The sequence below is a fragment of the Equus caballus genome, chromosome 28, assembly GCF_041296265.1.
Source record: "Equus caballus isolate H_3958 breed thoroughbred chromosome 28, TB-T2T, whole genome shotgun sequence".
NCBI lineage: Eukaryota > Metazoa > Chordata > Mammalia > Perissodactyla > Equidae > Equus > Equus caballus.
In genome coordinates this window covers 12,723,763-12,737,800 of record NC_091711.1, presented here as the reverse complement: position 1 = coordinate 12,737,800, position 14,038 = coordinate 12,723,763, and the positions used below count along the sequence as shown (strand labels likewise).

At 35.1% G+C, this 14,038-nt stretch overlaps 1 protein-coding gene across 11 annotated transcripts in view; it reads left to right on the top strand.

Moving 5' to 3' along the window:
* The window catches only part of PPP1R12A (protein phosphatase 1 regulatory subunit 12A), a 152,006-nt gene extending 143,522 nt beyond the window's left edge, over window positions 1-8,484 (top strand). For 5 of the 11 annotated variants that reach the window (XM_023631515.2, XM_070253893.1, XM_023631512.2 and 2 more), the window contains 4 exons: window positions 316-363; window positions 3,505-3,555; window positions 4,433-4,601; window positions 6,068-8,223. In XM_023631515.2, coding sequence (XP_023487283.1) covers window positions 316-363; window positions 3,505-3,555; window positions 4,433-4,567 — 234 coding nt within the window. In that variant the 3' untranslated portion in view covers window positions 4,568-4,601; window positions 6,068-8,223. Of the gene's footprint in view, window positions 1-315; window positions 364-2,752; window positions 2,784-3,504; window positions 3,556-4,432; window positions 4,602-6,067 lie in introns of all 11 variants that reach the window. The other 6 variants (XM_023631517.2, XM_070253892.1, XM_070253894.1 and 3 more) reach the window with 3 other exon arrangements.
* Window positions 8,485-14,038: the final 5,554 nt, after the last annotated feature.

The window sequence follows — 14,038 nt, the reverse complement described above, 5'->3', positions numbered from 1 at the left end:
GGATGTCTTGGGTTTTGCTCCACAGTACTCACTCATTCTGACCCCCAGCTAAACTCTGTGAAGACCTGAGAAAAAGTGATAAATAGACCATGAGAGGTGTGGAGACCATTCTATTTCTAAGCATTCGTTTAACTCTTTATTATTTCATTACAAACCTTGTTTTCTCTTTTCCTTACTCAAACCTGTGTATTACTCCACCTGAATAGTGTGATTTCTTTTCACAGCACTAGAGGAGAGTTAACATGGTCTTCCCTCCACCCCCTCCCCATCTTTATTGTATTTATATCCCTTTTAATGTTTCTTGCTTTCTTTCAGAGACAAGAAAGATTTGCTGATAGGTCACTATTGGAAATGGAGAAAAGGGTAAGTGTCCATCTTATTGAATAAGTAATCATTTTCCCCTTTATTCTTTTGTGTTAGCAATGGTAGGTTTGTTTCCTTTCGTTTTGTTTTTATGGATGGTAGTTTTAATTAGTTTAAATTAATATTCATTAATTTAATTATGAATGTTTTCTAGCTTAGGTTCTTTGAGGAAGATTCACCCTGAGCTACCATCTGTTGCCAATCTTCCTCTTTTATTGGTCTATGGGCCACCCCCACAGCATGACCAGTGACAGACGAGTGGAGGAGGTCCGCACCCAGAACCAAACCTGGGCCGCCAAAGCGGAGCGCACCAAACTCGACCACTGTGCTGTCGGGGCCGGCCCTAGCCCAGCTTCTTTATAGAGTGCTCTGGGGTCTCTCTAGGTGTGAAATTACCTTGTTAAAGAAACTTAATTTACCATATTATTCTTTTAATAGATTAAGAAAAGTATCTTGCCTTGATTGTGAACTATATACATTGTGATAGTGAATCTGATATTTTTGGAATGCCATTTATCACTCTGATTTTATGTGATGATATCCTTAAAACATTTCAATCATATATACATTTAGTTTAGTGCTTTGCAAAATTGAAATACTTCCATTCTTGAAGTATAGTTTTTAAAGATTTGGGGGACATCAAATTTTGAAATTCTTTTTAAAGTTAATAATACTTTAATTTTGAGTATAAATATTTAAGTAGGTTATTTTAAACAAAAAAAAATGATTATGAGAAAATCCTTTTGCTATTTTATGTCTTTCTACAATTTTTTATCTGGCTATGATATATTCACTTGTGTTTCTCTCCATTTATTATTATTATTTATTGCTCAGGGGTCTGGCAGTGGCCATAGGAATAACTCTACAAGTTTAATCTGAGCAATTGAGAATGTATAAATGATCAAAAGTTAAAATGCTCAAAGAGTGTGTAGTGAAAGTGAGTGGTGGCTAGACTTGTCAGATCTCAGCCAGAGAAGAAATTACATCCTGAGTAGCTGTGATTTCTAGATCAAAGAATAAGTAATCAGGAACATTGGATATAAAAACATTTTTTCCCATTACATCTTAAAAATAGCCGATTTACCTTTTTGACCAAAAAAAGAGAAATGATAAAAAGTACAGAATATGTAAGTAAATACAGTCTGTTAACGTCTGTCATTTACTAAATTGTACCTTGTAATAACTATTAGTTTTACTATGATTTCAGCAAGTTTTAAAAATTACTGTTCTGGGCCATTTCAAAAACTATTGATGTAACTAGTAATTGCTAAAAATGTAGAATCACTTATTTTATTAAATTTAATGTTGATTATTATATCCTTTCACAATATAACTGTTACTGAATATTATATCCAAGATGTGCGGAAATAATAAAAATTACTTGTCTATTATCTATACTAATTGTTGAGATGAAAGACATAGATAACAGAATATAATCAAAAATTTATTTTTTGAGACAGTTACATTTTTGAAGAATATTTAGTGTTTCTTGTGCAAGTAATATGTTTATTACAAAAATTTCTACAAAAGATGAAAATAAAATCATAATTCTGTCATGTAGAGATACCTGATATTTTGATGGTCTATCCTTTTTTTATCTAGGCTTATGCACACACGATACACACATGTTCCTATTCTGACATTCTCACCTTACCTTCTTTTTCTGCCTGTCAAATGCAGATAAATTATGAATTAGCTAACCCACTCTCAATTTAAGACATTGGTAATAATAGTATTAATAATAACTGCTAACGTTTATTCAGCACTCTCTTACGTACCAGGCAGGCACTGAGCTAAGCACTTTACATGCATTTTCTCTTAACCATATTTTTTATGTTAATAAATTTATTTGTCAATCATAAGAAATTGCCTGCAACTTTGCAATTGTTAATTTGTCAACAAGGCAATCTGGTATAATTTTTTTGTCTTGCTTTTCCCCTAAGTAGTTAAAATCTTAAAGGCACCTAATAAAATTGAGGATGATGGGGAGGTTACCTGTGAGTTGGAGGAAATGTGCTATTTGTGATATGTCACAAAGTTATGAGGATCAGATATGACACTGTATGTCATAGTATTTTGAGAAGTACAGTTGTGTTTATGAATTTGTCATGGCTGTATTATTAACTAGGAGAAATGTCTGTTTATAGAAAATAACATTGTTGTCTATGTAATAATGTTTAAACATGCTGATAATGGAATAATATGGTACTTATGAGACTATGAGTAGGATTCCATCTATTTTTTTAAATTCCATGCTCTAAAAATATTAACATTTACAGTAAATGTACTGCTTTACTAAATAGCAACATTAATTAATTATCTGGGAAAGAATGTCTTGGAAACAGTTTCAGTGTGATTAAACTAAATTTAAATGGTTTGTATCTGAAAGGTGACCGGCAAGAGTCAGTATCTTCTGGGCGGTATGACCTAACCGAAGTTTTACAGCACATTAATTACTGCTGCTTGCTTTTGCGTAACACCCTAGAATGCTTATTATTTGAGGGAGAGGAAAACAGTACACTGCAATAATGTATGTTGCCTTTGCCTGTCACTCTTTGAAATGAGGGAGTTTAAAATGCTGCAGTTGCTTCTTCATTAGATTCACTGCATTAATGCTACACACAGTGTCAACCTAAATACAAGCTATAAAATTGATTGGATAAATAATGGCTAGTAAACATTGTATGTGCAGGAGATGAACTTCCCTCAGATCCTTTTGAAACTTTAAAGTACACATAGTTTAGGCATGTTTGCTTCTTGCTTTTCTGCTTCTCTCACTGTAGAATAATTGCATCTTTGTGTGAGTTTCTTTTTCCTTATTATATAATCCTCAGTCTTGAGTATTAGTTTATTCTATCCCAAAGTTTTATGTGAACTAAAAAAATAGTTTGACCATGTTATATATCATTTTACCAGAAAGGCAAAGCTTTAAAGGAAGACCCTATAGAAAGGAATAAAAATAATTTCATATTATTTCTCTCAAATTTTGGAAAGCTCTTTACACATCACTGCCATCACATCTTTTTCTACACTGCTCCTGATTTGATTTTCGATTCTAAAGTGTCACTATTTCACGATTTAGAAGAAAATTTAAGAATATGATAATTATGTGATTAATTTTGGTACCTTAAATCGATATAGGAACGAAGAGCTCTAGAAAGAAGAATATCTGAAATGGAAGAAGAGCTCAAAGTAAGTAAACCATGCCACTTGTGAGAGAGAGTGCTGTTTGTGAACTCCAATTTTGCAGTACTGTTACAGATGCTACGTTTACCTTAATGGTTCTCAAAGCTGATCGTGCAGTTTGTGAATTATCTATATCTTGTGCTTCTCTTTCTTCCTAAATCCAGGTTTTAGGTGAGTTAGGAGAGTATTTAAAACTCAAATCTTTTTGTTAATCAATTTTTATGGCACTTTTGATGTTCCAGGTATAGAAGAAATTAGACAATAATGGCAAGATTTGGGGTTTATTATTTCTTCACATTTCACATTCTTTCTTGGAGAGTAAATGCTGGAACGGGGGATCAATTTACAAAAGTTCTTCTTTGAAAATAAAGGATATTAGATAGTGGACAGGCAGAACTATATTTTATCAAACTCTACGTTACCTGTGGAAATAACTATTTATTTTGAATGAAAGAGTGTTTGAAGGAACACTCTTTGCAGGAAAAAAAAATACCATAGTTAATTCATTACCTCTTATCACATTGTCTGGCATAAAATACCTCTATCACATTATGAAATAACAAACTAATGCATAGGAAATTGTGCCCATAGAATTAGAATTTCAAGACTTAAATGTTTCATTGAATTATTTGGTTTCCTGTTAGAAAATTATTATTGAATGGCTTCGGAGACAAATTTTCTGGATTTTGTTTGCTTATGTATTTTGTTTGAAATGGAATTTTGGGACTACACTGTTTACCTTTGTAAATCTCATGGAATATTCTTTTAAGAGTCGTAATTTTTTTCTTCTTATATTTGCTATCTGTGATTCTTTATACTTTTATTGTACTCTTCCATTTTCTTATTTTTTATTTTCTATTTCTTTATGTTCTGATTCCTGCAGAACCTGCACCAAATAAAGCAAATTCAAACTCTGAGAGAGTTAAATGAGCGACTGCTGACTGAGAATAGGGCCTTGACAAGAGTGGTAGCCAAGCGCTCAGGGTTCTGTAGGCAACTGCAGTCTGTGCACCTATAATTTGTAGTTTCATCCTTCTTCTTGGTAGAGCCAGGCAGGTGTTTTTGTATTAGTAAGCGTGTCTTGAGCTCACTTTTACAAATTAATGCCATTGTGTCTGGAGCTTATCATATAACTATTTAATTATGCATGGCTTCTCAGAATGTTAGAAAGTGTCACTAATTGTATATCGCGATTGATAAACTACAGTAAACTTAGGGAATGATTTAGGAATTTAAATAAAGGACTTGTATGCACTTGTGCAAAGCTTGTACATGTTTCTGACTCTACAAATATTTTAGGGCTTAAAAATAAGGCTGTTTAAAACTATTAGAAAGATAATAGAACATAAACAGTATAACATGTATTTTACATGTTAATATATGTTACAACTTAAGATTACAACTTAAGATTAATCTGTTTTTCAAAATAATGTCATTTTCAGTCAGAACCATAGTAGTTAATATTCACTTAGTTCTCTATTACAGAAGTATCCTAATACATAAACTTCAGACTACTGTATTTTGTATCCATACATTCTGAACACAGGAAAGAATTGATTGGTTCCACATAAAATTAAGTTCTTCATAAAGATTTTGTTTAAGGTAGTTTTGCAGATAGAAGTTTCAGAGAAAGCTGAGGAAAGAGGACTTGGAAAATATGCTTTAACGTCCAGAATATAAGCTATTCCATTTCCTAGCAAATCTGGCACAGCACAGGTAATTTAAATCATTCCTCGTGGAAAATCCAGTTAACTTACAACATTTCCACCCCCTCCTTCAGTTTGTCTGTAAAAGAGAAAATTGATTTGCTTTGTTTTGAGGGTGTGAGGGTGTTTTTTTCTGTTTGCTTCAAATTCTGGTTCTTTTTTCTGTGCTTGGATATTTTCGTAAACACAGACTTACTACTTTGGCTTATAAATTATTTTATACTATTCTAATGTTAGTAATAATTGCTTTGTGACCATTTATGAGCACTTATCTTGGACCAGACATTGTACTATGCACTTAAACTTAGTACTATAGGCGAATCCTTTAAGAAATTTTAATAATTTAGAACAAGTCTAACTCCCTCAGAACTTTTCCTAAATAGGCTGGTTTTCTTATAGAATAATAGGAAGTATTATCGTTTGAGGTCTGACGTAAATAAAGCAAAAGGCCTTAGTTAACGTGCTGGCAGGAACTCCTAAAGGAACTGCCTTTGAAGAGCCTATTCTAACAAAAACAGGCTTCATTTTCTTGGCTGTTCTAATATGGTGTGCTTGTGAGTCATAATATCAAGTGATTTATTACATTTCAATTGATAACTTTGGGAAAATAAACTTTCATTCTGTCATTTATTAAACTAATTAGCTTCACAAATTGGGGTTTGTTTTTTCTTTCTTCCTGATATATGTTTTAGCCACTAGAAATATATATAACTGACAAGCTTGTTCACGTGTCTTGTGAAAATATAACATTAAAAATAATATTTTATCTTTCTACTGAAGTAAAATTTTTTGTTCTATTTTTCCCCTCATAGATGTTACCAGACCTAAAAGCAGACAACCAGAGGCTAAAGGATGAAAATGGGGCCTTGATCAGAGTTATAAGCAAACTTTCCAAATAGAAAAAAAAAGCAGCAAGTAATGGAATTGCACACGTTAGTAACCCAGCGGACCATAATTGACAGTCACTGGAAGCCTGGGAAGAATCCTTGGAGACTGTCATTTTCGGATATCCTGCCAAATGCCCTCTTATCTAGGAGTTTTGTTTTGTTTAATTATCTGGGTTTTTTTTTTTCTTGTATCAAGACCATTGTTTCATGTTAATGCAGCTGCTGAGAAGATTTTTTTTTTAATGACTGAGAAAACTTGTTTACAGCTCCAGCATATAAGGAAAGTGTTCAAGGCCAGATATGCCTCAGATATTTAACCAGTAAGCCTTAGTTGTACATAAATACTTTTGTGTCAACAAAAACTTTCAGCTTTCACAGAAGACAGTTATTCAACTTTTTTTTGATGTGCCACAGTTTCCAGTTTTTCAATATTTAATTTGTTTTGCTTTCCATCTAAGTTTGGGTTTGTATTTTTCCTTCTAACTCTCCATGTGGCAGCCTCTGCTATGTTTTCACAGCTCTCTCCTTTACAGAAAAGAACACTTACCCTTCTGAGGTCATTGTCGTGCGTCAGGCTGATGCTGTGTCGTCTCCCACCTGGAACCGAATTGCTTGGTGGAACATTGCTTTCACTGTTTGTGCAATATGCATTTATTTCTTATATGAATGCTTTAAAGTCAATGGAGATTAGATTCTTTTAAGTCCTATTTTCTGCCTTCATTGGTCACTTTCTTGTTTCTGTTTGTTTTTTATTATTGTAGAATGAGATGTTAGATTCTGTAACCTTCACATTCATTGTAGCAGGTACTGAGTGATGCTGTACATATAAATAAGTGTATTGTTTTGATTTTTAGACCACCACATGGCATGCTTGACTATTTTCTCAATTCAACAAAGTAGGCTACTCCATAATAGTGTTAAAAACGAAATTTGCTAACAATGTGATATAAAGACTTTAAAAGTAACACATTCTGTGGAGCCCTATCTTTACAAAAGTTTTCTACTGTAAAGTGCTTTTACTTTTACTTTTAGTTTTTGTTTGATAGTATTCAACCATAATTAAAGTTGCATAAGATAATTGCTTCACATTTCACATACCTAATATTTATCTGAGTGCTGTCTAAAACTGTTGTGCTAGCCAAAGTGATGCTATGAAATCATTTGCAGACTTAACCCGTGAGTTAACGTTAAATGCACTGTTATTGCCATGTGAAGAGGCATTGACTTTGATATCACCATCATGTTCAGACCATTTTATACATTTCAGTGGCCTTTTTTTAAACAAAAAAGCAAAACCAAGTACATAGTGAAGACAGCTTTTATTTGGACAAATAGCTTTTATATTTTCATTAAACCATGCAAAAAATATTATACCTTTCTGGCACATGACCGTGTCCTTAACCACTGAACAGTCCAGCCATTTGGGCAAATTGTACATTGCAAAGCTTACAGCAGCCGAGTGTATTATTGATTGTATTGTGTACTATATTAAATGTGAATTTGTACCCCTTCATTTTAAAAGGTCATTGTGTTCTACTGCCTATTTTAGATTACTTTGGGGTTGGGAAAGGGTGTTTTGGTAAGCAGGATTTTAAGTCCTCTCTCGATTGGTTTTATGAAGATATAAGGTTATGCTCTTACTACCAAGCTCAGGATTCTTGATTTTTAAAGGTACAAGGATAGTTGTGGGAATTTTATTTTTGGTTATATTTGAACTGTATGAGTGGTGGGTCTGAATATAGAGAATTTCCATGGTCTTATGTGGACATAAAATATACAGATAATTGATCAGTTTGAGTGACTGCAACACCTTCTGGTTGCACAACAGTTAGGCATGCTAAGGATTATATTTGTGAAGTTTGGATGCCTGTGAAGAATGATTAAATACATGTTTCTAATATTTTAGTGTTTTGTATTTAGGTTATTTATTCTTTGTATCTAAAACTGAACAGCTACTGTGCTATATTGATTTTATTGGTAGTATTGAGCAGACCTTGTTTCTGCATGAAACTAGTTGCAAAACCCACTATTTTGGAAATAAAAATGTATTTTGACATATACAAATAAAATGAATAAAACTATTTTAAATGTGTGAACTTTTACTGAAGACATTTTAAATTTTGTTCTGAGATATTTAAATTCTGCATGGGTATTTTTTTCACTAATTGCTTTAGCTGGATTCCAATTTGAATAATTTTTGAAATTGTAATATTGTGATAATTTGCACAACATTGTACATGCACATCTGTAAATGCAATCTTAATTGCCATATTTATGCAATCTGTGTATCAATTTGGACAAATGTTTATATATTTTACATAAAGCTATGTGTATGCAGCTTCTGAGAACTAGTGTTTTATGATAATAAGTGGGTAAAAAATAATGACAACAGTGAGTTTCAAGGTAGTAGCTTTGTAGCACAAGATTTCATTTACATAAACATTTGTGGTTTCTAAATTAAACTTGTGCTCTTTCTTAGCTGCAAACGTAGGCTTGGGAATACATATAAAGATAATAGTCCATTGAAATGGAAGAGGCTAGATCATTCTCCAATCTAGATTTGTTCAAGATTCAACCCCAATCTACTAACGCGTCTGTAACTACATAGGAGGCACTTTCATGGGAACTTTGGTAGCGGACTTATAGTAAACCTATGTTTCACTAAATTAATACAACAAGAAGTCTGTTTTTTCCTGCTTTTAGTACATACCCTATGCGTGTTCACAGAATGATAGCTATTACTGTTCTTGTTTATCCTGCATTAGAAAAAGAATGCCACATGCAAATACTTCAAAGCCAAGTGAGAGCATGTGTAGAACTATATAGGACAGTATTGATACAAAAGTAAAGTAGATGCTCCTAATCCATTAGGCTACTTTATTCTTTTGCTTAAAGGTTTATTGCCAGTTAGTCTTTCTGGCTAATGTGAAACAATCATGCCTCCCAGTGTCAATACTCACTGAGTCTGTTGTTGTAAGAAGAAAACAGCCAGAGGGTCAAATTCTCTCCAAACTTGGACCTTGTATTTCCTATAGGACATAATGGCCTTGTAGGTTGTCCTTCACTTTGCCATTATAAGCAGAATACAGCAAACTCCATTAACAGTTATTAACTATCCATTAGCTGGATCTTGCTAATGAAAACCTTTGGTTGCAAAGATGAAAGCTGGCTGATAAGCAGTCTTTTCTGTGATGTTCCATGTGTTACACTGTATGTGTGTGGTCTCTGTATCTGAGTGTGCATGTTCAACAGGGCTAACATATGCATGAGAGCTGCTGTTCAAAGAGGATTGGCTATAGAAGGAAATACTTATGTTCCTATTTTATTCTGTAACTAAGTAAATAGATTTCTTGACTTTGATTGTGAAAGGGTTCTCTGGGGTTAAGTGCTATGTAGACAGCAGAGTGCTCTTTCTCTTAGTAAGTAACACAGTGTCATACTGCTGTTCCGTGCCTACAAAATGACTGGATTACACAGTAAAAACAGAGGAGTCAAAAGTTTAAGATTCTATAATAAGGTGACGTAAATAATTGTATCTTACTACAGTAACTTGAAATTTTATTACAGGTTTTCTAAAGTTTATTAAATTAAGATTTTTGAGCCAGGCTGTCCCAACTTGTCACTGCTTAAATTCTAATAAATGTATAGGTCACAGAAATTAACCAGATTTTCATTTTAAAAGGCTGAAGAAAAAGAAGGGGAAAAAGTTGGAAGAATGAGCAATTTTAGTAGATTCTGTCCTGAATAATGTAAGTTGTAGTGTCTGTCCTTGGAGCTCATAGGTCTGGGAGAGGTGGTAGAAAAAAGAGGAGAATTACATTCTCTCCCCTTCCTCACGCTCAATTTTCCTTACGGGTCTGTTTTGATACAAGTCCATTTCGATGGGATATCTCATTTGATCCTTTAAACAGGCTGGGTAAAGAAACTCTATCTTCATTTTATAGGTGAGAAAACTGAGATTTACAGATTATTAGCTGGGTCAGCATTCCAAGTAGAGGAAGATGGGCATGGATGTTAGCTCTGGGCCAGTCTTCCTCAGCAAAAAGAGGAGGATTGGCAGTAGTTAGCTCAGGGCTAATCTTCCTCAAAAAAAAAAAAAAAGATTCAGCGCTCTGACTGCTGCAGCCCAGGTCCGTGTTCCAGTCAGGGACCCACACCACCCTTCTGTCAGTTGTCATACTGTGGTGGATGCTGTGATGCTGAAAGCTATGCCGGTATTTCAAATGCTAGCAGGGTCACCCATGGTGGACAGGTTTCAGCATACCTTCCAGACTAAGACAGACTAGGAAGAAGGACCTGGCCACCCACTTCCAAAAAGACTGGCCGTGAACACCCTGTGAGTAGCAATGGAGCGTTGTCTGATAGAGTGCCAGAAGGTGAGAGGATGGCCCAAAAAATCCAGGCAGAGTTCCGTCTGCTGTCCACAGGGGCGCTAGAAGTCAGAATCAATTGCATGAGACTAACAACAAAAAAAGCTTAGAATCCTTGATTATATTTGAGGATGGCATTTCTTGATTGTTTTTTTCTTCCACATTCTTTCTGTAATCCCACATCCTCACCCCCAGACCCACTAAATTTTTCCTTCTCTCTTTAGGACTTGTTACTAAACCACTTTGCCCTATTTTTTGGATGAATGCTTTAACGCTTCAGCAGCTAGTTGATTCCCTGGTACGAATTCTAGCTATGCCCAGTAGACCATCATAAGTTTGTAAAAGATTTTCACATACTTGCATGCAAAAGAACTTCTTTTGCATTCTTCAAAAGTAGATATTTTAATTGGTGATCGAAGCTTAATTTCCAAGAACCTTTTTTATTCCCAAATAAGATAGGCAACATTGATATGGTTTAAGCAACAAATTTTTTCCCCTAGTGAAAATGTGTGGAATACCAATAAACAGATAAGAATTGTATTTACATTAACTCATAGATATGACCCCAGCCCAAAATAAAGTACTCAAAATAGGCCTCAATGAAGACAGTGTGACAGCAGCACAATGCCCTCACTTATCACTGTATAATTCTTAGGACCAGAGCATTGCTGAGCGGGTGCATCTTACCCACACTTAGTTTTATAATACATGTGCTAAACATGGGCACTAGTGGTATACTAGTTTATGTGAGTGAATTTGTTCTGGCCTAAAGAAAATCAGAGACAAGTACAGAGCAGGAGAAGCTCCACACAGAAATGAGAGAACTTGGCAGCGTAAGTTAGTGCGTTCGTGCTCTCCAATGTTTTACACTTCTGCGTGTGTCTAAGTATATTGTTCTTAAAATTTTTAGGAAAGCCTTTGGCAGTCAAAATTTCATAGGATCCCTAGAGCACCTGTAGAAGATTGAGGGGACACTGGTGTTTAAACACGGCGTGGTGGAAAGAGCTTTGGCTTCGGTCAGCTTTCGATGTAAATGTCAGCTTCACCACTAGGTAGTTGTGTGACATTGGCCCAATTAACTATTTGGGCTCAATGTCTTCAGTTAAATGAAATATCTGTATAAAGTACCTTGAATAATTCTTAAAGCTTAGTGGATAGATGCTCAAGAAATGCAATTATATTATTACTTTGAAGGAATTACATGAGTAATTTGTAACTTTTAAAAGTACTAATTTACTTTGGACATTATTTTGCTAGGATCATGTGACAAATGTCAATAAGTGGTATTTCCAAAGAATCTTGTACAGTTAAAAAATTTAACAGTGTTATTTATTTTTAGAATATATTAAAGGAAATTTTTGGAATAATTTACCCAGTAAACCATAAACAAACACCTAATTTTTTACTCTGGGGTCAGCAAGGGAGAAAGATATGAGGTAGATTTCGGAGGACTTCCTTCAACCATTGGAAAGAAGGAAAAAGTGCACCTCTGTAACCTTGCCACATCCGTCCTAACAGATTCCAGGGAGCCTAACTCCGCTCTTGTGAAGCTAGTCCATTAATGGACCCCAGCTGCTGTTCCCAAAGTGGGAGAAGCATGGGAAAGTGGCGGGGAGTTTATAGGTGTGACATACAAAGTGCATTTGCCATAGAAGAGGCAAGTGGTAAGTATTGGTCTAGTAAATGTTTTAATTAAGACTTATTGTTAATAATTGCCACTCATTTCTTGTTTTCATTAAAATTTATAGTTGTTGGAATGTCAGGATTATCACTGATTTTGGATGCTCTTAAAGTTTACATAATAGTTCTCGTAAAATATCCTGAGGTCATCTGGGTTGTTTATCAGCCTTCACATCAGACTAACCTTGCTACATAATGGTCTCCCACATAAGAGTTTTATAATTTCCTCTTTTGTCTGCAACTGAGAGTCCTGCTCATGTCCTTCTTACTCCCTGCTGGACTGCACCTCCAGTGTCTAATGCTTGCTTTACTGCGACCAGTAGTAGGAAAACCAGAGGGCAAGGGAGCTAAATTGTAGTATTTTCTGTGTATCAGACCTTATAATACATCTTGGTTTTCTGGTTTTCAAGAAAATTTTAACTGTTTCCTTTATTTTACTCTGCTTTGAGTTCCTTGAAAGGACAAAATCTGTTTCATCTTTGTTCTCAGCAGTTAGCACAGTGCCTGGCACATAGTAGGTGTTTACTGAATGTTTTTAAAAAGAAAGAATAAGCTGAATTAAACTGTGATATATAAATCTGGTGGAGGAAAAAAATCTTGACTGGCATCTAGATTTTTAAGAAAGTTTTTTAAGCTATTAAATATAAACATTCTGATTTCCTGCAGACTTTGTCTCAGTCATTCAAGAAGTTCTGGTTAGCATTTAGATGCCAGACACTGCCCTACGTGGTGGGGGTACACCCAGAAGCAAAAAAGGCAAAAACGAAATCCCTGCCTTGTGGAGGTTACATTCAAATAGCTGAAAAATTGAAAATAAGCAGTCACACTATTTTAGAAGATAATAGGTACTATGGGAAAAAATAAGGCAGGATAAGCGATCCCAGGCATGAGAGGGGAGCTGGTCAGATAAGGCCTCACTGAAAAGATAATGTTTGAGCCAAAACTGGGAGAAGGGGAGGGCGAAAAGCATGCAGCTATCTGGGAGAAGGTTTCCAGGCAGAGCGAGCAGCACCAACAAAGGCCCTGTGGTGCGGGTGTTCTCGAGGGTTTGACAGCGCGGCAAGCACATAGAGCAGCAAGAGGAGGTCAGAGAGGCAGCACAGCTCCATCAGGGACTGGGTTTAGACCTTTCCTGACCGCGGACCGCGTGCTGGACTTGCTCCTTCAAGAACCTTACTACGTTTATCTATATCCTCTCCCAAGAAGAATTTGTAGCTCTTCATATAAAAGCCACAAATACTATATAACCATAAAATTATCTTTTAATAAGAGAAGAATTGGATTATAAATTGTGAATTGGGGAGAATAATTATACTAGAAAACCTAGGCTAAGTTTCCTACGGGGAAACATCAATGAAATGTAAAACATTTGCTAAGACTCCTGACAACTAGGCTAAAAAGTGGATTATTGTAAACATCATTACTATATAAAGAAGCGCATTAGTTCATTGGGCAAAATAAGCATTTTAGATCAGTTCTCAGGAAAGAATTTTTCTCATTGGTTTTACCATTGGTTTATATACCTAATATACATTGTCCTCATTTGTCTCTACATTTTTGTTTTGGGTTTTTTGGGTAGCATTTCTGTTCACATGGTCATTTCTCATTTCTGCTTTCCAAAGCAAAATCTGGAATCTAAGACGTGCTTCCATAAATGTTAGCATGTAGTTCCAAGAGGGATCAGAGTGCTCTAAGTGTGTGCTGTTCACCGTCTTGTCCCTGGACTGTCCCGGGAATGGTTAGCTTAATCTTTCACCTGCAACAGTGGTTCTCAAACATGCATCACCTGGGGAGCTTGTTCAGACACAGTTTGGGCCCCACTCCTATTTCTCATTCAGTGTGTAGG